Below are 24,198 nucleotides of genomic sequence, written 5' to 3'. Positions count from 1 at the left end.
TAATTTTGCTCCAACCTCATCAATTCTTTTCTAGACTGGATGTCAAGCGGCCCATCCTCAGCCCTGTGCCAAAGCCACAGCCCTGCTGGGCTTAATAAAAACTTTATTATAGTGGAAAGGTACAAGGGAGAGCCATCAAATTAGCCTGGGACGCATTACGGTTTCTCTCGGGGACAATGACTTCAGCTGCAGGAAATCAGACAGAATTTAATAAAAGCAAGGGGGCTTGGCACACAATAAAGGAAAATAACTATTCTTCTTTTTTTCTCATCCAAGGTCATGTTAAAGCTACTTGCTTATCACAACTTCCTTCTTGTCCTTCACGTTCAGTATGCACACAATCCACGCACAAAAGAAATCAAATTAAGGGTTAACAGTAACAGGCACTCCAGTACAAACTCAAACCACGTAAGCCCTATAGAATTTGTTGTACAATGAATAACAAAAATACAAGCTCAACGTGTCACTTAAAATATGGAACATTTTGGAAAGTTTTTGTACATTTTCCCCTATGACATAGGCCTGTCACAATTAACACATTGAGTGCCAAAAACGGTCCCGGCCGTTTTTCATAATCCAACCATTAAGTGCCAAAAACTAACTAAAACAAACCTGTTTTTGAAAAAGTAAAAGATCGTTAAAAACGCTGGCACTGGCTGTTAAAAAACCTCTGGCACTCAATGTGTTACATAATCGTCTAATCGCAATTATTTGAGATAGTCGCAATTATTTTTGCACAATTATTTTTGCATAATCGTTTCCATGTTGAAAATGTATCACGCATTTTCAAATATTAAAAATGCAGAAATAGCAGATCTACAAGCTTACAGTATTTCTGCTATTTTTACATGTATAAAATTATTCAATATGTCAACAATTTTTGTATATTTCATATTATTTGTCATATTATGCGCTGTGAAATGTTGTATTACGAATGTTCCAATGTTCAATAACAAACATACTATTAAAATCGTTAATCGCAATTATTTGAGTGACAATTAATCTTCAACCTAAATTTGTAATCGTGACAGCCCTATGACATAACCAAAATAAGGACATCAGGGTTAATGTGGTTAATATATGTACATAGATATATACATAAAGTACATATACACCACAGGCGTATAGTTCACAAACAGCATAAGCAGCAGAAGTACAGGAGTTACACTCACTCGTAAAACACACACCCATAAGATGACAAGGCAACGCACGGCCAAGCAGTCACTCTGCGCTGGGAAAACTACATCATACAAAACAAATTCTGACTCGATAGTTGTCCACTAAGCCTATTACAGCAACCTGAAACCTCATGTCAAAGGACATTTATATTTGGACCTGGGCCCTGAGGCATCAAATTTCTATGAATAGGCAGGACTGATGTAGAGAGACCATTAGTTTGGTCACACTGCAATTCATCAGCTTTTACCTCCTAAAAGTCACATTTCCCAGTGGTTAACCACTTTAAAACCTGCCATACATATTTTGGGGCATGTCAATATTAGGTGCCAATTTTGCAAAACCTTCCAAAAAATATCAAAAGAATAAAATAGCAGATCTACAAGCTCACAATGCAATGCGTTGTAGCTCGTAGATCCTCTATTTTTCGCTATTTGTCATATGACAAAGTATATAGATATGGCTAAAGTGGGTTGAGAAAATATTGTTCTTTTAAGACTGACTAAGAACAATTTGAGGAAGTTTTATGTCATGTTTTGAAGTTCATGAACCTTGCTTCACCCCTGTAAAGGGATGTGTCAAACTTCCTATGGTCAATGAATGCCAGATCAGCAATCTTGTCAAACATATGCTATGATACTTGCTATGTGTGCTGGACTCTGCTAAACTCATTCATCCTCCATGAAAACGCATTTTGTCAAGGCTCTCACAATAGCCAAAGTTATTTTTTTTTATGTTACAAAACTAGTGCAATGCCCCCAAAAAAGCGAGTGCGATGCCCATCGGAACGCGTGCCCTTTCGGTTATGCCAGTGGTTCCCAACCTGTGGTTGATGTTGGGGGTCCCCAGATGACAGTGAAGTGACAATTTAAGACCTTTTTAATAACTAAATTAAAATTAAGAAGAAAAAAAAAGACCATTACTGCATCAAAAGTCGTCATAAAAATGTACTATAAAAACAAACACCAAAAACCAAACATTGGTCAAATCGAAAAGTGTGAAAATCTACAAGCTCACAAGCTCAGCTTGTAGATCTGCTATTTTCACAATATTTACAAGTACAGTATAACCGAGTCAAACTAAATGCAATGTATCAACTCCTGTAACATTCCAAGTGCTTATCAGGGCCGGGGGTCCCCAGTTCAAATATGATTATTTTAGGGGGTCACGGCCTGAAAAAGTTGAAAACCACTGGGTTATGCAATACCCGTCAGAGTACTTTGTGCAGTACCCATTATGATAGTACATGGAGGCCAGTCTATGTCAGCACTATGACGTCACATTGATGGACATCAAGGATCTCCATATATGGGGATTTATAGATCTTTTTGGGAGAACCGCTGATCCACACCAGGCACAGCACTCTCTTGTTTTTAGAATGAATGTTATAAATGAACAAGTTCTAATGACCGAGCCTACAAAAAAAGTCAGGGCTGGCCAATTTTACTCCAGAAGAAGAACAGCTGTTAGGCTACTGAGGTTGTCCATGCAGCATCCCAAACAGAAAGAACCCAAAGTGAGAATCACTCTGAATTTGGGGGTTTAACAGCAAAGTATACAGTAAAAAGGAGGAGGTGGAATGCTTACGTTCATGTCGCAGAAGGATCCGAGGATGTTGCTTTCATGAGCAGATATGTCCTGGAAACACACAGGAAGCAAAACATGAGACGACACATTTCAAGTAAACAATGGTGGCAACTTTGTGACACCCTGATAAATCCTCACTTGCCCACATATTTCATATTATGCCATCTAATACATTCAAATGATAAGTAACACTAATCAAATACACGTGTCGGTAACACTTTCTGATACGAAGCCCATGTCTAAAATGCATTATATAAACACTTAGTATACTGCATTATAATCTGCGCATAACACTGTAATTACACATATATAAGCACTCGTAAGTACTTATGCTTTATGTTACGGCCCCAGCCTTGGGGAACTGAGGCGCCACATGAAAGTACGGAACCCCTCTTGAAAACCTCCCAAGGAACCACCAGCAAGCAAGGGTTCAGCCATACAATGGGCTTTAACAATAATCATAATTCTATGATCATTTCTAGACTCATTTGGCTGTCAATGACATAGCTGATGACTTGCAGCAGCCGTCACCCGCTAAAACGGTGGACAACAAAACCATGCTTCATTCAAAGACAAAAAAATAACATGACAAAACGCTGGCTAATGAGTTCCACATTTCAACAGCTACTCTTGCCATGTAGCCATCCACTACATTTCAGAAAAGAATGTCCGGCTCAATTTTGGGGACTGTCTGACATTATGAAAAAAATGAATACAGGAATTTCAGGGAGGCCGCAAAGGCCATGGCCCTCAAACAAATTGCATGCCCTGAGGCCACAGTGGCCTTAATGCCCCAGCTGACTGCACCACTTTCTCCTCTGTCTCTTTCTTGTCAATATGTAGACACCAGTGTCTCTTTCTTGTCATGTAGACACCAGTGTCTCTTTCTTGTCATGTAGACACCAGTGTCTCTTTCTTGTCATGTAGACACCAGTGTCTCTTTCTTGTCATGTAGACACCAGTGTCTCTTTCTTGTCATGTAGACACCAGTGTCTCTTTCTTGTCATGTAGACACCAGTGTCTTTTGTTGAGTCCCCATCTTTAAACCAATCCAGTAACTTTGATTGGTGCAGGGCTGAGCACAGATCAGATTGTAAATACCATAATGTATTTATTTCACTGCAGATAGTCTACATCAGGGGTCTTCCAACGTTTTCAGGCCAAGGACCCCCTAGCTGAGAGAGAGATGAAGCAGGGACCCCCTCTATATTGTATAAAAGTGCTTTTCAGATAAACTTTTGCTGCTCTGTTTTTTCCTCTACGCCCATTACTCTTTGCCAAAAATAGCCGATCTACAAGCTCAATGTAGATCGGCTATTTTTGGCTAAAGTTCTCCTCAGAAAAGGGATGCTAGGCTTCAAGTGGCTAATGTAAAAAAAAAAATCCTATCACACAAAGATTTGGCGGACCCCCTGTAGTAACTCTGAGGGCCCCCTGTTGAAGACCCCTGGTCTACATTTAAAATCATCCTTAACCCTTAAATTCAATGAAATCTTTCAAAGGACTAAAATCTTGTTTTATTTGATGTGTGTCACTTTAGATTTCTTTGGCTATTCAAAAATAGCAGATATACAAGCTCATAGCGCGGCACTCGAGCTTGTAGATCTGCTACTTTTGAAAAATCTTTTTTTTTTCAAAAAACTGTTAGGATTTAGAAAACATTTTAAGAATCGGACTCAGGCCTTAATGGGTTAAAGAATCACTGGTATAACGTGTACAGGCCCACATATATAACATCTTTACCTCTATAGTGGGGTGTGTGTTGTGTTTATAGGCCGTATAGAGAGGAAACTGGATCTGGAAGATCTTAGCAGCGCACAGCAAAAGCTTCTCCCTCTCCTCCGTGCTCCAGGAGCTGAAGGGGTCCTGGAGGAGGCTGTCCACGCCGCTGCCGCTAGCGACGGCCGCGGCGGCGTCCTCGCCCTCCGACCCACTTCCGCTGTCACCGGGCCTGCCTCCGAGAGCCTCCATTGGCTTGCTCCCCGCCCCGCCCTGAACCTTCTGGTTCTGGTTCAGGTCGGGGGCGTCGGCGTCCTCCTCGGCAGAGTCCCTCTCCACGTTGACGGGCTCGTCCTCCCCGGGCGAGGAAGGCTGGGGGAGCGGCCCGGTTATATTAGCCCCGCCGCCGCCGCTCGCGTTCCATTCCGAGTCCCCGGCCCCGCCTTCGATCCGAGCCCCGCCTCCTCCCGAGGCATGGGCGTGGTCGTGGATGGTGCAGAGGCGGTCCCTCAGCGTGCTGACCTGCGCGATGACCAGGTTGATGAGGGCGTACACCAGCTGGTTGAACACCTCCAGGTGCTTGTATTCCTTGAAGCAGCAGAGACATTGCCTGGAGGAGGACAGGGTGGAGGAGAGGTGGAAATGAGAACAGGTTGAGATTTCTTTTTACATGGAAGCCTATGTTTACCGTTCAAACCGTCAATCAACCCGATACACTTACTGTAACACCTCAGGTCACAGCTCAAGTTCTGTCCTTTTAACACATTGCCTGCCAAGAACCTTTATAAACGTTTTTTGAGAATTTAGCAATTGCAAAACAATTATTATTATTTATTTCTTTAATCTAAAATGATTCTTTATTTTTGGGGTTTTTCCGTTCGTCACAAAGAACCAGGAGATAACATTTTCCAAAAAGTTGCTGCTCCATTCACTTCAATGTTAAAAAATGCTAAAATTTACATTTTTCCTATGTTTAAGCTGTAAACATGCTGGCAGTCTGTGAGTACTAAAAAAACTGTCAGTTTAATAGTTAAAATGATCACTTTAGGGTTAGTGGAATGAAAGGACACTGGATTAACGGGAACTCTGATCAAAGGGAACAAAGGAATGGTATGGTGCAGTCAAGTTTTCTGAAATGTTGCATCCACCCATGATATCTTAACTGTATCAAAAGCATCGCATAGATGTAGCAGTGTGATGAAGTGTAAACTAAACCTCAGACTTCTGAGCGTCTGCATACCTGCAACAGTGAGCAGAGTACAGTGATACTCTGCTCACTGTAACTACTCTGATTCTGCCATAATGGACAGAGAGGTTCAATATTGTTTGATTCAGATCAAGAAGGCCCCCCCACGAGGAAAGCACATGGGAGCTACTTGAAAGGGATTCTGCAGGATCGGGGATTATCGTCACACCCAGGCCTGTTGGATCAGATCCTGCAGCTGAAGGAGACACACTGTTCACAGATATGCCATCAGGAGGACAACATAAAAAGCAGGAAATCAGCTGCAAATTAAATTTTGTTACGTTTTTTTTGTCTGATGCAACTTATGGCCGAGGTGTGAAAACGATCGAAGCCATTAGCGGAAAAAAGGAACCAACTAGGGTCAAACCAAAGAGAGCTTTTTTAAAATCATATCAATTAACTTTGTTTTTTAAAGATGTATTTTGGGTCTTTTATGCCTTTATGGATAGGACAGGAAATGGGGAGAGAGAAGGGGAGTGACATCAGTGAGTGGCAGCAAAGGCCGTCGGGATCGGGACTCGACCCCGCGACGCCCTGTCTGGCTACATTGAGCCTAGGTGCCTGGACTGCTACAGGGGGCGGGGCGGCAGTGGCTCACGGGTATAGTGGCCGGTAGAGCGCCCCCCAGTTCGATCCCGGGCTCCCCCAGAGTTAGTGTCGAAGTGTCCTTGAGCAAGACACTGAACCCCTAACTCCCGATGAGCAGGTTGGTGCCTTGCATGGTTTCCTCCGCCATCGGTGTGTGAATGGGTGAATGTAATGCACAATGTAAAGCGCTTTGGATAAAATCGCTATATAAATGCACCATAGGGCATAGCAGTTGCGGCCACTTCCTGGTTCCACTTCAAAATACTCAATGCATTTTTCCCATTGACATTTCCAAAAATATTTATATCAATTCGTATCGTATCGTATCGTAATTAATTTAAGCCTAGAATCAAGCCATCCAGGGTCCTGGTGAATCATGACCATTAAAAAAAAATCTGTGATTTATTTTATTTTATATTTAATTATATGATATACTATATTTAATAAATACCCTTTGTTTTGCCTTTTTCAAAAAAGGTTTTTCACAGAATCAAACGTTTTATGGTCATGATTCACCAGGACCCTGGATGGCTTGATTCTAGGCTTAAAATAATTGATATAAATATTTTTGGAAATGTCAATGGGAAAAATGCATCGAGTATTTTGCAGTGGAACCAGGAAGTGGCCGCAACTGCTATGCCCTATTTACACCAGCGGTACAGGCCCATATCAATCAACTTTAACTGGGGCTGGGCAATGTATGGGACTAGATATCGTCTGGAACTTTGGATAACATAATATGTCTAACAGCTAAATTACAGTAAAGTGATGTAATTTTCTGAACTCATCGGACTCTTCAAGCTGATCTGTTGTTTGCCTTTACTCGCTTAAGTTATTATATAGACTTCACTGATCTTGTCAAAGCAGCAATAGTCATTACCACAATCCTGTTACAATCAAAGCAGTCATTTGTTCAAAAATATGATATTTGATTTTGTCTGTATTTCCCAGCCCTAGCCCAAACATGTTCTTGCTTCCTCAGTGAACCACAAAGCATGTATTGTCTATATTGCATCATCTTGCTCTATCCACAAAACAAAACGCTTCAGTTTTCAGTATAACTCAGGGTTTAACTTTCGCCCAGGAAAAAACTTGCCGCATGTTTCATACCTCAATATTTTTGCATAATATCTCAATAGCAGCGATACGATATACAATATGACTCGGTTGAATGTTGAATATGAATCGGTTCACATTTATTATTTGATATTTTACATGTAGCAACAGTGAAAACTGACCGTTCAAAAACAGCATGTTTTACAAGTTATTCTGAATTCTGCCGAACAAAAGTCAAACGCTCACTTTCCAACGACATGACAAAGGCTCGTAACTGAAGTCCACAAACCGTAAATCAAACACTTTCATACCACTTGATGAATGTGCTGAGCTTTGCAAAGCAAAAATCAGTGATCGTTCAATAAACAAACTTCAGTATTGCTGTTCTGAATCTGAATCTCACTTAACCCATTCAATCCGGGAACGCATCGGTGTCATTTTATTTTCTTTGGCTATTCAAAAATAGCAGATCTACAAGCTCATAGCGCGGCACCGAGTCACGGCGCTGTGCTATTTTTTGAAAAACCGTGAAAATTTGTGCAAATCTTTGAATATACAATTTTCAAAGCCAACATTTGTAACTCAAATCTTTGCTTCTGGGAGGTCCCTGCCACTGGAACAAAACATTTTGAGATGGGGAGAGATGGAGATGGGGGTCCGAGGTCCGCGGCCAAATCCTAAGTATGTTGCTATATCAGTGGCGCTCCAACTTTTCCATGTCAGACAAGGACCACCCAAAATGACATGTATTTGGCCGCGGACCGCATCTCAAAATATGTTGTACCAGGGACCCCTCGAAGCACAGATCGGAGAATTTCTTTTTGCTTAAACACACACACACACACACACACACACACACACACACACACACACACACACACACACACACACACACACACACACACACACACACACACACACACACACACACACACACACACACACACACAAGGATTTGCAAAAAAAATTACACAATTTTCTACAAGCTCATATGAGCTTGTAGATCTGATATTTTGGAATAGCCAAAGATGCATCTCGGTCCTGACGTAAACAATAACGCTTTCATGCGGAAGGTTTTGATAATCTGCTTGCTGCATTGGAGGCTTTTGGGACAGCCAGCCCCTCGTAATTCATTATCATGAGAGGTGAGCGAGCAGGTCCCATCTGTCACAGTTGAGCTCCTGTCTCACACACACACACACACACACACACACACACACACACACACACACAGGGCCATATTTCTTCATTTTTTACTATTTTTAAAAACATTTCTTGTTTCCTAGTTAGGAATTGGAAACTTGGTCAAGTTGGTAAACTTCAATCCAATCCTCCAACTTATTTTATAAGCTTAATGGTCTTAATGGGGGGGGGGAAACGTCTAAGTTCTTGTCTACTATATAATCCAAAGACAGCAGACATGACAAACGAGGGCCAGCAGTAACACAGTGTAACTTCTTGTCACACTCTACAAAGTATGTGTACTCGTCTTTCTACTCTTTTTTTCAATCACTTTATGTGGGATAACAATATCCAATTACATGGTACGAAAATGGAGCCATTATCTATCACATTAACCCATTAAGACCTGAGGCTGATTCTTACTAATGTCTTCTAAATCCTAACAGTTTTCTGAAAAACATATGTTTCTATATCAGTGGTTCTCAAACTTTTTCATGTCCAGGACCCGCAAAATGATATACATTTGGCTGCCGACCCCCACCTTAAGATATTTTGTTCCAGGGACCCCCCAGAAGCAAAGATTTGAGTTAAAAAAGTTCGCTTTAAACAATATATATATTCAAAGATTTGCACAAATTTTCTCGATTTTTCAAAAATAGCAGATCTACAAGCTCGTATCGCGGCACTCGGTGCCGCGTTATGAGCTTGTATATCTGCTATTTTTGAATAGCCAAAGTGTAAAATAATGCTTTTTAGCTCAAATCAAGAAGTGACACAGATGCGTTCCAGGTCTTAATGGCTTAAAAGACACAAGCGCACAACCAAGGACTGCTTCTAAATAACTTTATGGCTATGTCAGCACTTTTGCATGAGAAATCACACTGCATTAAGGTCAACGTCTCCTCAAGGCTCCTTCGCCTACACACACACACACACACACATACACACACACACACAATACATGTTGGATACATTAACATAGATCAAAAACAACCTACCAAGCTAAAATAAAAAGGGGCTCGGTCATTACTTATTACGTATTGCCCTCCAATAACCTAGTCTACTCTCTCTGAAGAAACAGTGTTCTGTTCTGCTTCAGGGCAGCGTATTACTTTTTCATCCAATACTAGATAGATCACCAGCCAAACAGAGAAGTTTTATTAGTAATGGAACTCGTCAAACTGTTGATTGATGCTGTGAACATGCCTACGTGAAAAATGGAGCAGAGCAGATACAACAAGGTACATGGCGAGAGCCAAAATATACCCAGTGGTGTTAAGTAACTAAGTACATGTACTCAAGTACTATAAGTACAATTTTGAGGTATTTTTACTTTAATGGAGTATTTCCAATTTTCAGTACTTTTACTTCTACTCCACTACATCTCAGAGGCAGATATTGTACTTTTAATTCCACTACAATTATTTGAAATTTTTAGTTACCGGTTACTTTGTAGATTATTATTACAAAACATTCATTAACCACTTCAGCCCTATATACCTTCCGGCCATTTGAAAATAGCCGATCTACAAGCTCACAATGCGTCGCGCTGCGACACATTGTGAGCTTGTAGATCTGCTATTTTCAAAACATTTTATACATTTGAAAACCGGGGAAATTGAACATTCTGCATAATGAGTACTTTCTACTTTCGGTACTTCCAAGTACATTTTGATGCCAATACAGTACTTTCACTCATAAATGTTGAATTCCGGACTTTTACTTGTAACAGAGTACTTCATTGCAGTATTGCAGTATTGATACTTTTACTTAAGTAAAAAATGTGAGTACTTTTTCCACCACTGAATATACCAACCTTTGGTTGGTGCTTGGTGTAACCTTGCTTCCTGCTCTCTACATACAACAATAAGAACCATGCTCCGTCAAGCGAGACACGGTCATATTACGGCATGAGTCCCATGTGTATCTGGGACTTTATATTGCCAGTCTATAACTTCGGTCATCTAGGACGTATGACTCCATAATTGGGCAAGCTTCCAGCCCGATCTGACCTCCATTATCAAATTAACTTTAATTATTTCAAGAAATGTAAAACATATGTGAAAGAAATATGCCATCGGTCTAGCAGTTTTACGAGATTAGCCCTGGACCGACAGATAAAACAGACAGACCCATTTATGGACAGCCAGCCTCCTAGTAAGCCATGCCGTAAATGATTATAGTGGTTTTAAGATAGGAAGGTTGATCCTGATGGGTGCAATTCACACACACACACAAAAAAAACACCTCTTCAATATGGCTTCCCCCAGTTAACTTCACTTTCTCATCATTCCACTGTTTTTCTTTTACCAGGTTGCTTGCAGCCTGGTCTAGGAAGAGACTGATGAACTACTAAACACTTTCTTCTAGCGACCTTTTCATCATTGGCTGTCCTTCAATCCTTTAAGCCAATGGGGAGACTTCTCCGAGACTTCCCCATACTCTGAACGACGGGCGTCCTCCCATGCTATGGGATCATAGCCCAGAACAAGTGTGGTCGTCGCCACCAAAAAACGATTACACACACACACAGCACCGCCTCCAACAGCGATTTGTTACTCCGCGAGCGAAAGGTTACAGGACCACGGGTCCATTTGGTTCTGTGCGGGGGCGCTGGAGAGAGCAACCTGGTATTAATATGACTGCGTCATCATGTCTTGTTTTAATTGCTTTTATTCCTTAGTCCAGGGGTCTTCAACGTTTTCAGGCCAAGGACCCCCTAGCTGAGAGAGAGATGAAGCAGGGACCCCCTCTATAGTATAACATTGTGTTTCAGATTAAACTTTTTTTGTTTACTTGGTCTGCTCTTTTTTTCCCTCTACACCTATACCTCTTTGCCAGAAATAGCCGATCTACAAGCTCACGTGAGCTTGTAGATCGGCTATTTTTGGCTAAAGTTCTCCTCAGAAAAGAGATGCTAGGGTTCAAGTGGTTGAGGTAAAAAAAAAAAATCACATCACCCAAAGATTTGGCGGACCCCCTGTAGTAACTCTGAGGACCCCCTGTTGAAGACCCCTGCCTTAGTCTTAGAATTTTCTTAGGTGTTTTTCCCCATTTTTCTCTGTTGTGTTCTCTTGCCCCCCATGTAAAGAGTCTTTGGATACTTGGGGCTGAAGCTGAACAATCATTATCGCCATTGAGATATTTGGCACAAATATTGAGGTTTTGTCCATATTGTACAGCCCCGGTGTGTGCTGTGCAGGCACATGGACCCCCCTCCAGCAGCACCTAGACTACGTTTTTATTCCCCTGCGGGAAACCCTGTAAAAGGGAATTCCCCCTAGGCTAGGGATATTAGCCTTCTGGTATTCAGGCAGAGCTACTTACACAACAATGGCTTTGCCGGCAATTAGGAAACCGAGGAGCAGACTACTGATAATAACCGTCCCAAGATTACACTGGGCTATTCATACAGCTTATGTAATGAAACGGGTTGTCGATGAAAAGTGAATCGTTGAGTTGTCAGTGAGGAATGAATTCAGCATTCATTTTGTAATCCGAAGAAGTTGCTTTGCTGTAATTTCCGCTTTGGTTCCATGTAGTAGTACCCCGCTTCTGTTCCATTCCATTATGGTTCTCTACTTCACATTGGTGTGCTTCTAAATTCTGAAAAGCTTATGTTACTATATCAGTGGTGCTCAAACTTTTTCATGTCAAGGACCCCCAAAATTATATGCATTTGGTCATATAATATTTCTCTCAAAATATTTGGTTCCAGAAACAAAGATTTGGGTTACCAATGTTTGCTTTAAAAAATATATATATTCAAAGATTTGCAAAAAAAGACTAAATTCATAGCTCATAGCACGGAACTCTGGGCCGCACTATGAGCTTGTATATCTGCTATTTTTGAATAGCCAATGTATAAAATAATGGTTTAAGTGGTTACACAGATGTGTTCCCGGTCTTAATGAGTTAAAAAGGAGAACCAAGTCATTTTTTAGAGACAAAAAAAGAGAGAGTGTGTGTGTGTACACGTACATAGTTATTTTGAAATGACAAAATATCATGCCACTCTAGCAGTGGCACTACACTGTTGCTGCTGTACAGTGTGCCGGTGCACCAGTTCTGCTAAACACATCAGAAACGGTGCGAGAAACAATGTGAACACATGGAAGGGAAGCCACTGACCTCTGTGTCCATGAGCTGATGTAGCTGAATACTCGTAAAGCATGCTCCTTCTTCAGCTGTAGACCTCCTTCACTGCCTTCTGCATCCGATACTGAGGAGAGAGCAGACACAGTTGTTAAGTCACCAAGAACTACCAGCAAGGTATCTGGTCCTATGAACTTGGAATGCAGCTTAACGAGGGTATGTCATGATCTGCACCGCAAATACATCTTTGGTGTATAATAGTAATACAATGTTGAGTGAGTGTTGACCCATTGTGAATGTCAGAGATTATTCATTTGGGCCAATACCACTTGCACGGGCCTGGTCGTTATAAAAGGATATAAGGAAGGAAGCCTACATGCACAGTCTGTGCACAAAAGGCCCTGGACGGTATGAACCACAAAAATAAAATGCAACAAATTAAATACAACGAGGGAGCAATCAAAACGGCAATGTCATTTCAATAAATTGCCTACAATGAGCATGGTGACACTTTAGATTAAAAGCCATACAGATGGTACACACACACACACACACACACACACACACACACACACACACACACACACACACACACACACACACACACACACACACACACACACACACACACACACACACACACACACACACACACACACACACACACACACACACACACACACACACACACCTCAACCTAGTCCAAATAGAAAAGGCCTAAGTGGAATACACACACACACACACACACCTCAACCTAGTCCAAATAGAAAAGGCCTAAGTGGAATATCAATATTGCTTCCATTCTATGATGACATAAGGGAACAGAAACAGTAGTGCCAAGCTGTATTCCAAAATTAAATGTCATGGTCTCAGGTCAAGATGAATATATAAAAATATGGGGGCGGGAGGGAGGAAGGGCACCTGCACACACTGTACACATGTGCTTCAACAACACTTTGAAGTGCCAGTACACTGGCTTAAACTTTTCACCCAGACTCTAGGCATTTCTTGGATCAGACCTTTTCCAACTGCCAACCTGTACGAGGAGTAACTATGCATTTAACTCAGTCTTCAGAGAGCAAGTTAAAAATACACTTAATTCATTGTGTGTTCACAGTCACACTGACCAGACACAGCACATTTCTGCCTCACGTTACATTACATGAGCAAATCCACGTCCATTCACCTCTTTGCATCTGGTGTGAACACACCATTTGGCATTTAGCTGTATAAATTCCTATTTCATTTTCTACATCACAACAAGCAGTCAAAAGTAATGAGTTCAGGATTTTCATGGCAAAAACAATTCCACTTCAACTTAAGTGATAGAAGAGAAATAATTATGAGAAATTATGAAAATAATGCCTAAAGTTTTCATTGAAAAATGCCATTTATCCAATTTTCATGTAGAAATGTCCCTTCAAAAAGTGTCCCCTAAGCTATCAATGTGGCCTGTGGGGTGACCGTCAAATGTATCAGCCTGGGCCAGAATTAGGGCAGTTGGCTGTGGATGCTGATAGTTTCCCTCCCTGCATGCATCCTTCAGCCCTGTTCTGTTCGCTGTTTTGGCTGTGCTATACATAGTAGCTCTCTGTATGGCGAGTGAATAGCTACAGCAGGAGAGAATTGTCAGGCTTTCTGAGGAGATAAATCACTGCCATGCCACTAGGGGTGCAACGGTTCAGTTAGCCTGTGGTTTGGTTCACCTCAAACCTTGTTTTTTTTTGGGGTCACGGTTTTGGTTCAGGTTTCAGTACAGTAAAGAAAAAGAAAAAAAAATGAAATTGAAAATATTTCCAAGATTCTCCCTTTATTTTACTTACTAGCAATAAAAATTTGTTTTTCTATTTAGACACATTCCAGTATTTTCTGCCTTTTATTATTTTCAAGGAAAAACGTACCTTATGACTTTAATATGCGGTTCATAAAGAAGTCTTGAACCGTGCAGGGAGCCGCTGCACTCCTACATGCCACTAATGACTCAAAAACCTTGTCTGCAGCATGTGGGAGGCTGTATGTTTGTTACATCTATTGTCTGCAAACTGGGGCAGTGACCTTTGCATTCCTTATTACAGGCTGTTGTTGTATTGTAAAGGCCCTTGCACACAGTCCTTTAAAAAATAAATCTAAGTAGTAATTAATACTTAATAGAATAATCACTAAGAAAATAATCGATAGTTGTAGCCAGAATCTTGCACACCTCCGAAATTGCAGTCCGATGAGTGAAATGGCATAATTTTTTTCCAATTGATCACAGTTCGATTCCTGTGCCTTTTTCCCAGATGCTTTAACAACCAATAAAATAAAATGCATCAGATGTTGTGCAAGGGCCTTAATGCTGCTGATTAATAAAAGATTTATTATGATCTTTCCACTGTTGCCCTGGTTCCAAGCTAATCTGCCAAATAACAACAGCAAAACAGGCTATAATATGCAAATGCATGTCTCAATAATGTAGGTACATTGTGCTATTTAAAAAAAATCATATTTGTTTCTCAAAGTCAATAGTAGGACACTTTGAGGTTTGGCCTTTAGGGAAATGTATTGTGACAGGATCAATAATATCATGGTTTCAAATTTGTTCCGTTTCAAAACTCTCAGCTACTCATGTCTGTGAAAGTTAAATTTGCCACTGAAAAAACCTTCATACCAAAGTCATGACTGTTGCTGGTCATCTTTCATCCATCTCAAGCTACATTCTGGCCTACTTACAGTACAATGTTTGTACAGAGAAATTAATTTCCATTAAAATCTCTGTTTCACACAGACATCTTCAGCCTTTCTGCTGTTATTTTTTACTCCAACAACGTACGTGTGTGTGTGTGTGTGTGTGTGTGTGTGTGTGTGTGTGTGTGTGTGTGTGTGTGTGTGTGTGTGTGTGTGTGTGTGTGTGTGTGTGTGTGTGTGTGTGTGTGTGTGTGTGTGTGTGTGTGTGTGTGTGTGTGTGTGTGTGTGTGTGTGTGTGTGTGTGTGTGTGTGTGCGCATTTTAAAAGAGTGGCTCGCTTTTAACCATGCAAATGCCAGTCTCCCTATTCTGGGCACTTCATATTAGGCTAACATTCAGCGAAAACAGGCAAACATTCTACGAAAATAGCAAATCTACAGACTTGCAGTCGCAATAGCTATTTACGGCAAAGACATTTGGTGTAGAGGGGAAAAAGGAGGGCGCTGGCCAACTTATGGACCAATTTAGTATGAGTATATAAGGGTTTAAGTCGTTAAATAACAAGTAGGCTACATCAAAAGGTAGCTTTATGAGCAGCAGCATAATAGTTCAGGAGTATGAAAAGTGTGTAGGAGGAGATGAGATGATTGCTCTTATGTGCTACTAGTCACGTGTGTGTGATGAACAAGTGTGTTGAGTTGTGTTCTCTTCCTATCAGACAAAGTGATTTTTCTGGCCTCCAATAGGAGAGCCTGCCAGTCTATGACAACTGGAGTAATGCCAACCTCTCTGAGACAAAGAGTCAACAAAAAGAGTCTTGTCCCCTAGGCAACCAGCTGCAACCAAGACACAAATGCAGTTCTTAAGTTCACCAGGACACCTTTCCTACACTGATGCGAGTGAGTGTGAGTGTGAGTGTGAGTGTGAGTGTGAGTGTGAGTGTGTGTGTGTGTGTGTGTGTGTGTGTGTGTGTGTGTGTGTGTGTGTGTGTGTGTGTGTGTGTGTGTGTGTCTAAGATTGAGAGACAAAGACAAGGAAGATGAAGGGGAAAGAGAGGGCAAAAGAGGGAGACAGCAGCAAAAGAAAGATGCCCACGATCAAAAATAGAGAGAGCCTCCACCCAAACTGATCAACTATAAACACCAATATGTCAGACCTCAACTCACTTGAAAACTCAATACATTTCCCACACAAACTAAGGAATTTGCTGGCATATTGCATTTATCTCTCTCTACCACACAGAGAGAGAGAAACACAGCACATACAGTGCAATAGCAAATCAGAGTTCAAGGGTTACCAAGAGAAAGCCCACATGGGCCTGTCAGTCACTCTCCCAAGAGCTGGAGAGGTTTGTCACTGCTGACAGGTCTGTCACACACTATCATAAACTTTCCAACAACAGCCCAAGATGATTTTCATCATCGTTCTATCCCAGCGTAATAGAGATGGTTAATTACAACAACAAAAAAACACACAGAAACACACAGCGGAGTCAGATGAACTGGCAGGCTTCACAAAGGCCTGTTGTAACAACTGAGTGACAGCCAGATCATAATGTAGCTAAACACCACATGAGTCTAAATTGTACAATTTCAACCACTCCAATATCGCCTCCAACGTTAAGTATTAACAGATATATTTCCATTTCCAATGCTTACAATAGACATGAAAATGGAACAATATGGGAATGCCACACTACAACCCGAAAGGAGTGTGGATTTTGTGTGTGAACATTACCCTTCTCTCCCAGCCGACTAGGTATCCAATTTCCTCCAAACTTGCCAAAGAAATAGTTAATAGGTGTGGCTTTTGAACAGCCTACTTTTGATACCTTACGTTTTCTTCCAAACAGTTTACATTAATGTTCGATTTTTGCACCATATTTTTTGGTCACTGGGACACCCAGAGCCCTTGAGATAGAAAGAGTTGTGCCATCTCCGTTCACTCCATCGGCCCACACACACCTGGTTTTCTGACCACTCATTGACTCAACTCTTCCATCTCATTGCCTCTGGAATTGTATACATTTCTTTTTTTTCTCTCTCCAACGGGCTTTGATATAATTACATTTGTCTCAAACATTTTGTAATTTCTGCCGACAGACAGTGGACAAAGTGTATTGCCATTTCTCTCCATCAATGAATTGCCATTTGGTCGCGTTTGTCGTAGCTTAATATATTTCTGTGTAATTATGACACAGATGACAGGCTACAGTAGAATGTTTATTTTCAGGTTTGGAACAGCAATGACAGACAATACACACACATCTGCAGACAGCCTTTCTTCAAAACAGTACATGGTACGCTGCAGACAGATTGTGGAAATAAAACAATATCACGAGTGCATTGAGTGTTTTGTGAAAAGAATGATAATTCCCATCACTAATGCCTTTAGTCTGTTTGCTCATGGGCATCTTCTCAGCACAACCTTCTCCACGGGGAAGAGAACCAGCAGCACGTTTATTAACCCATTAAAACCGGGAAAGCATCTGTGTCATTTTAGATTTTAGCTATAATTTTTCAGAAAACTCTTGGAACAGTGATTCTCAAATATAGCAGATATGTACACAGCTTGTACATCTGTCTTTTTTTTTTTTTGGGAATAATCTTGATTTCTTTTACACAAATCCTCTTCTGGGGGTTCCGGGCACAAAACATTTTCAGATGGGGGTCCGCGACCAAATACATATCAATTTGGGGGTCCTTGACACGGAAAAGTTAAGAGTACTACTTATTTAGAAGGCATTTAATTGTAGAATCGGCCTCAGGTCTTAAATTATGGGTTAAGGACCCGCTTCTCTGCTGACTACATCAATACAATATATACATGATGTAGATCAGTGGTTTACAGACTGTGTATATACAGGGTATCTGCACATTTCTAAAGTTACAATTTAATTACTTAGAAGTTATAATACCTTTTTAATACCAAATTGTCAAATATTATGTAAGAAAGAGGCAAACATTGGTGAAAATAGCCGATCTACAATCTGCTATTTTCACAAAATGTATCTGTGGAACCGAGTCAAACTAAATGTAATGCCTACAGTCCCCAGTTCAAATATGATTATTATGGGGGGGTCGCGGCCTGAAAAGTTTGGGAACCCTTCATGTAGATTACACTCAAAGGGTGATGGGACAGTTTCACATAGGAAGGGACCAAATGACTTTTTTTCCCCTAGTACTTCATAATTGTGATGGGAACATGTATCCCAGAGCAGACATGTTTCTATAATGCACAATTTGTCAAAAGAACACAACAGTCAACTTCCCTTAGAAGTATGCCTCAGTCATTCCATGGTAATAATGAGGCAACAACTCCTTTAATGTCTCTATGGATATTTCTATACATCCAATTTGAAGAGCTTTGACTGGAACTTGAGACAGAAGTTCATGACAGACAAAGGGAATGGATCATACGTAATACAGAGAATGTCAAACACAAATTATCATATTGACATTTGGATAATAATGGCATAAAATGGGGAATGACAGTGTAATAATAATATAAAAGATTTGTTCATTCCCTGGCATGGATTTGGTTATAGGCAACAAGGCCTTGTTAGCAAGCCTGTATTACAAATTAAAAAAACAGGTAGCAGGTTGCTATGGTACATGAGCAATACAAAACTATCTAGTAGCTGAAGAGCAAATGTTAGCTCTAACAGACTGATGGGGATGTGCTTTTGTGTATTTAATAGCCACAATATTGCAAGCAATGCAAATAATTCCACAAGATACCTATACTGCACAAACCAATCTATTAGCCATCGTGTTATGATGTGTGTGTGTGTGTGTGTGTGTGTGTGTGTGTGTGTGTGTGTGTGTGTGTGTGTGTGTGTGTGTGTGTGTGTGTGTGTGTGTGTGTGTGTGTGTGTGTGTCGTTTGCAGCTGTGATCATGCTAGCTTCAACTACCAGGGCTGCTGCTCAACCAAAAGATTATAATCCAACTGCGACCATTTTATAGAACACTGATATTTTAACTGCAATTCGTGTCATTGCAATGAAGTTATTCTTGACCCCCCCTCCCCCCACCCCCTCCGAACTTAAAAGTTTAAAGAAAAGTGGTTTCGTAAAAGAAAAGTGGTTTCGTAATAAAGTAAAAGTGCGCAGGATTTACTGAGTTTTGAGTATGATGAAAGGTTTCACCAACCTTGTACACTGACTGACTTGATTAATGACACCACTAAAGCACTACAATAACTTATTATAAAACCCCCATCAGCCCACATGCTGCTGTGATTCAGGAAACAGCAGTTCTTCATAATATTGTGATGTAATTTTGTTTTCCTAAAAAGTGCGCAGGATTTACTGAGTTTGAGTATGATGAAAGGTTTCACCAACCTTGTACTTGATTATTATGAAACCAATAAAGCACTAAAATAACTTATAACATTAAGCCCCCCCCCGTCCATATGCAACACCAGCTCTTCTTAATATTGTGATGCATTATTACTTTTCCCTGATGTTTTATGTCCAGCCCTATATAAAGGGCTGATGTTTTATGTTCTATGTAGGGGGCTGATGTTCAGCCCAATGTATGGGGCTGAACATAAAACATCAGGGGAAAACAAAACATATATAGATCACTGAGCTAAAGATGTGGTCAAATGTGTTTGGGTAACATATACACCGGTGTGTGTTGACTAACAGCTAAATGTTTGCAAATATATAGTACATCCATGTGATCGCACAAGAAACAAAGGATGGTGTAGCTATAGCCAGTTGTAAGGTGAAGTGGACGGACAGCTGCAGCCACCAGCCATACAGCCGGCCCGGTGCACTGACTGACTGACTGCACACTGAGAACCTGACAAACAAATCAAACAAAAAGTCACAGCAGCAGAGCACCAGGCTCAGGCTACAGCTAACTAAAACTAGCCTCTTGCATGGACTGTATAACTGAGGGAAGTTAGCAGGCTAGCCTGCTAACTTCCCTCAGTTATACAGTCCATGCAAAGGCAGGCAAGACAGAGGCAATGCAGCCACGTTCTAATAATTCACACATCCCGAGAAGAGAAGAGTACAATGGCTTGACTGGACTCACACACACACGCAAACAAACAGCCTGACAACAACACCATCACACCATCAACATACACCGCTAACGGTTGTTTGTGATCTGGTTGTTCCCACTATGGTCCACCGGCATGGACTGGAGGAGGATTCTGACAGAAAGGCAGGAGGACCAAGGCCAGGCCTCCTCTATCTAAAACGGACTGACTGGCATTGTGCTGCTGCTGGAAATCATGACATCTGCATTCACTTCCAACAGACCCCAATAGCAATAACACACATACCCACACACACCGACATGCCAGCGGATGATGGAGATTTAAAACCCGCCAACGATACGCAAAACAAACAAATCCAAGCACCAACACTCATAAAAGTTATAATATTTTAAGCTAGCACAAGCTAACATGCTATGAAGCTTTTTTACACTAGTGTCCATCCAGTCCCACTCACTGCTGTGTTAGCACAGCAAGCAAGCTTTAGCTTAGCATCGGTCTCTCTCTCTCTACTTCCACATAAATAAAAAGGCTGTGTTTTTTGGGGGGTGTTGTTTTACTTACTTTCATTTAAAACCTCCACCAGCTCGGCGCAGTTTTCACACATTGTTCATGAAGAAGGATGAGAAACTTTGAGTTGGATCGACCTCCTCCTCAAACCATTGCAAAAATGTGAAATGGTTGACACACTGTTACAACTGGGCTGAGCAGCAGCTGGTTGTTTTGGGGTGAAAAGGCCCAGGAGGAACCCAGTGATTATTGCTGTTAATTCCACCTTAAAGCGAAGAAGCAGGTGAAATCACACATGCATCTGGTACTTGATTAGCATCCAACTGGACCTGGTGGACACTCAGCGGAGAGGCACTAAAAAAAGAGACTAGATTCGAGTTCAGTCCCCAATCTGAGCGTTACTTGAGAGAGTAGATACGGCAGCCATGTTGAAAGTGGGGAGGGGAGGGGTGTAGGGGGGGTGGGGGGGGCAGGGCATAGCATGTTGATGGTTCGGGAGTTTTCGTCCCTGTCTCCTTCGTCTGGTTCGTCTTTCTCCGGCTGAGTCGGTGTTGCCAGATTGTGTGTGTGACGGAAATAAGCAACTAGGTCTAGGAAAACAAGCCCAAGAAGAAGCATTTTTTAGGCCACATGACATGAGCACTTTTAAACATTTATGCATCGGCTATTTGAAAATAGTGTTGTAGATCGCTTGTAGATCTGCTGTTTTTAAAACAAATCTTGAAATAAAATGTGGAACATTTTGGGGGGAAAAAATAAACATTCTAACAACACAAATGCTCCCCTGGTGACACAAAACATTTATGAAAAATATTTGAGAAACACTCTTTTATATAACAATGATTTAAAAAATGGAAGCATGCCTAAATAAGCAAGTACACTTACTCTAGAAACAAGCCCGAAAAAACTGCAACCCGCAACTAACCAATATTTACAAGGAACTTTACAGAAAAAGAAGCCCAATATTGCTTATAATAAGCCGACATGGCAACGCTGCCGCCAGTCTCGCGGTCGGTCACGCTCTGGATAGTCTCGCGAAGCCCAGCGATCGTGTTGCCAGATTTCACGAGAGAAACAAGCAACTAGGACACCAGGTCTATGAAAATTAGCCCAAAAGAAGCAACTATTGATTGCTTGATTGAATTAACAGTTTGCAAAAAAAGCACAGAAAGTACAGTTCTATACAAAGGGATGCTAAAAGGATTACACCCAAGAAAGCACTATGACTTGTTTCCATGGGGGTCCTGTGTACATCTATTTAATGACAGACAAATATACAACACTATGCAAGAACATCATATAGCCTACACGAGTAGAAATAAAAAATATATATATATGTACAGTAAACAGAGGGGGGGGGGGGGCATATACACAATTCTGGTGATAGGCTTGAATTCTTTACAGGGGCCAGTTCCGAATTGCAGCCAGGTCTGAAGTGCTCTTTTAGAGCGCTTTTGAAGGAGAGTGAAGGATTCACACTTTTTCATGACTGTTGGTTGGCAGGGCATTCCACATTTTGGTGGCATAACAGCAGAACGTATTTAACCCCTTGTTTGAGCCAAATCTGGGTTGAACATGGTTAGTGGAGCTCCCTCTGGTGTTGTGATTGTGAACGCCTTTGACGTTTTTGAAGTAGTTTGACAGGTACATACATGGGTGACTACTAGGCCCTAGGAAGATAAATAAATTGATGAAAACGGGCGTCAGTCAAACTTTATTGTCTAATGTTGTTTTAGACCTGTGGTTCTCAAACGTTTTCTTTCAAAGACCCCTAAATGAATATGTATTTGGCCGCGGACCCCCATTTGAAAATATTTTGTGCCAGGGAGGGGGACCCCCATGCAACATTTGTGTTATTGAAATCTTTTTTTAAAATACCGTATTCCAGATATTTTCAGGATTTTTTGAAAATAGCAGATCTACAAGCTCCCAACGTGCCACAATAGATTTGCTATTTTCAACCCACACTACTTCCAATATTTACAAGCGACTTTACAGGAAAAACAAGCCCAAAGTCACTTATAATAAGCAGACATGGCAACACTGGTAGCCAGACCTCCGTCAGCAAGCAACAGCATCAACAGCGAGCACAGCCAATGAGAAGAGAGCTGAGGACGTCACCAGAGCCCGCCTACTGGATCCGGTCATTTACGCGTGCACGCACGCACACGCACGCACACACACACATACACACACACACACACACACACACACACACACACACACACACACACACACACACACACACACACACACACACACACACACACACATATATATATACATATATACATATATATATTTTATATATATATAAATATATAAATATATATATATATATATATATATATATATATATATATATATATATATATATATATATATATATATATATATATATATATATATATATATATATAATTTTATATTTTAGCATTTTTTGAAAAAAAATGTTTACACTTTATTAAGACAAAATCGTATTATATTTACAATAGGCCTACATATATGACACACAAAGACACACTTCAAAACAACATGGACAGACAGACAGAAAGACTGACTGATCCCACAAGGGAAATTTTGGTGTCATAACAAACAGCAGCACAGCAGTTGCCATGAAACAGGAAAAATACAGCAGAGATAGTTAGAGTAGAGAGATACAGCTAAGATTCAAGGGTAAAATAAATAAGAATAAACAAATAATAATGTGAAAAGTATTTTGATTGATTGATTGAATACTTTATTAGACAGACATGCAAACAGCATGGGGTACAGTCATACATATGGGCTAAAAGGACAGAACACAAAAAAGTCCTGGGGACTTGTTCCCATTGTGGTCCTATGTATTCAATTCATCAACATACATAGCATACAAAATAACACCAAAATACAATATCATCAACAAATACAAAACACTATATGTACAGAGTAGAAAAGGGGGGGACGGGTGTAGGCAGTGAATACCATCACCTTTCTATGGGAGAGGTTAGTTTACCTCTCCTTGTGGCCTCATGAAAGATGGATTTTTAGGCCCGTTTTGAAGGAAGCCAGTGATCCAAATCTTTTAAGGGATGGTGTCAGGGCATTCCACACTTTGGTGGCAGTGCAGTATTACTATAATAATAATACGTATTATTATAATTTATAGTATAGTATAGTATATCTCTGTTATTTTTAGCAGTACACAATACCCTTTAAGTTAGTTTTATTTATATTCTAATGTTTCTATTCTAACATTTCCACATTTTTTAGTTTTTACTTCAATTTTAGTTAACTCTAATAACCTTGTGTGGCAGTAACTCTTTGATTAATTTTCATGCTACCTCAGAAATGTAAACCCTTATTATACTTCTCTGTTAAT

General features: G+C 40.7%; 1 protein-coding gene across 4 annotated transcripts in view; it reads right to left on the bottom strand.

Moving 5' to 3' along the window:
- The window catches only part of usp34 (ubiquitin specific peptidase 34), an 84,709-nt gene extending 63,439 nt beyond the window's left edge, over positions 1–21,270 (bottom strand). For all 4 annotated transcript variants that reach the window (XM_084072764.1, XM_084072766.1, XM_084072765.1 and 1 more), the window contains exons 1-4: positions 20,892–21,270; positions 12,686–12,776; positions 4,507–5,092; positions 2,764–2,814 (exon numbers count right to left, since the gene is read on the bottom strand). In XM_084072764.1, coding sequence (XP_083928890.1) covers positions 2,764–2,814; positions 4,507–5,092; positions 12,686–12,776; positions 20,892–20,934 — 771 coding nt within the window. In that variant the 5' untranslated portion in view covers positions 20,935–21,270. The remainder of the gene's footprint in view (positions 1–2,763; positions 2,815–4,506; positions 5,093–12,685; positions 12,777–20,891) is intronic.
- Positions 21,271–24,198: the final 2,928 nt, after the last annotated feature.

The sequence above is a fragment of the Gymnoscopelus microlampas genome (assembly GCF_963454915.1).
Source record: "Gymnoscopelus microlampas genome assembly, chromosome: 2".
NCBI lineage: Eukaryota > Metazoa > Chordata > Actinopteri > Myctophiformes > Myctophidae > Gymnoscopelus > Gymnoscopelus microlampas.
The sequence above is the reverse complement of the archived record's forward strand: the minus strand, read 5'-3'. Positions and strand labels throughout refer to the sequence as shown.